Source organism: Atta cephalotes (genome assembly GCF_000143395.1).
Source record: "Atta cephalotes unplaced genomic scaffold scaffold00011, whole genome shotgun sequence".
Lineage (NCBI taxonomy): Eukaryota > Metazoa > Arthropoda > Insecta > Hymenoptera > Formicidae > Atta > Atta cephalotes.
The window spans coordinates 257,297-258,367 of record NW_012130075.1 but is presented as its reverse complement, the minus strand read 5'-3'; the positions used below and the strand labels follow the sequence as shown (position 1 = coordinate 258,367).

General features: G+C 37.5%; 1 protein-coding gene across 1 annotated transcript in view; it reads right to left on the bottom strand.

Moving 5' to 3' along the window:
- The window catches only part of LOC105627918 (tetratricopeptide repeat protein 14 homolog), an 8,479-nt gene extending 8,024 nt beyond the window's left edge, over window positions 1–455 (bottom strand). Inside the window, exons 1-2 of the mRNA XM_012209190.1 lie at window positions 295–455; window positions 79–203 (exon numbers count right to left, since the gene is read on the bottom strand). Of these exons, the coding sequence (XP_012064580.1) occupies window positions 79–203; window positions 295–455 (286 nt within the window). The remainder of the gene's footprint in view (window positions 1–78; window positions 204–294) is intronic.
- Between the last annotated feature and the right edge of the window lie 616 nt (window positions 456–1,071).

Sequence of the window (1,071 nt, the reverse complement as noted above, 5' to 3'; positions counted from 1 at the left end):
TATATATATATATATATATATATATATATATATATATATACATATATATATATACACACGACATTGACAAATTATTACCTTCATCTGCCAGCTCTGGCTTGTTACTGTCTGAAGATTTCTCCAAGTTTGCTTTATCATACAGGTCATCAGCCTTTTTAGTGAGAAACTGTTGAAGCTTTAGACGTTTGCCTCTATCTCCAAAGCTGTAAAGTATAATTTTAACAAAAGAATGAAAACAGATTCCAGATAATGCGTCTGTGTCTAAATAATTTCAAATGTATGGTCGACATATACCTCAGAGTTTTTTGTCGTTGTTGATAGATTTCAAAGCTAGGATCCTTGAGATTGAGCATGACTAGCTCATTTTCGTTGCGTTCTCCTTCCCATACTTTCTGCAACTGCTGACCATGGTAGTTCAACGCTTGCGCTACTAGACGCGCATCCATTGATTCCATTCTCGCTCAGCAAAGAGACGAACCTAATCTGCAAGACTATGAAAATCGTCGCGTTCGAATTATTCGTACCCTTCGATCGCAACAATGAAAACATTCAAGTATGCCCATTATATTATGTGTCCAACAAAAAATAAAGACACAGGCATATCGGCACATTATTACATAGAGGCATCTCTAACCGTTCTCTCATGCATAAAAAAAACCCTTTTGAGCGCACGACATCCAATGACGAAGGCAACATGGATCCGCTGAACGAACCGTAGTCCAGCAAATTTCTTAAAAGTTACCCATCTCACACATCTCTATTTATTACCACATGCACAGTCGAGTAAACGTCTGGCGGTATTTGTGTGGAACTACTGGAAGGTCGCAGGCATTTTTGGCGCGTCATCACGCTCTCCGGAAACAAAGCGACCACGCCATCAGCGAAACTTTCTATCATCCAACCTCGTGTCGAGATAAGTATGCTCCTCGATATATCGACTACATATGGAAGTGTTGTCGCAGTTAATCTAAGACAACGTGGTGTATATATATATATATATATATGTATATATATATATATACACATATATATAATATATATATATATACACACACACACACACACACACAT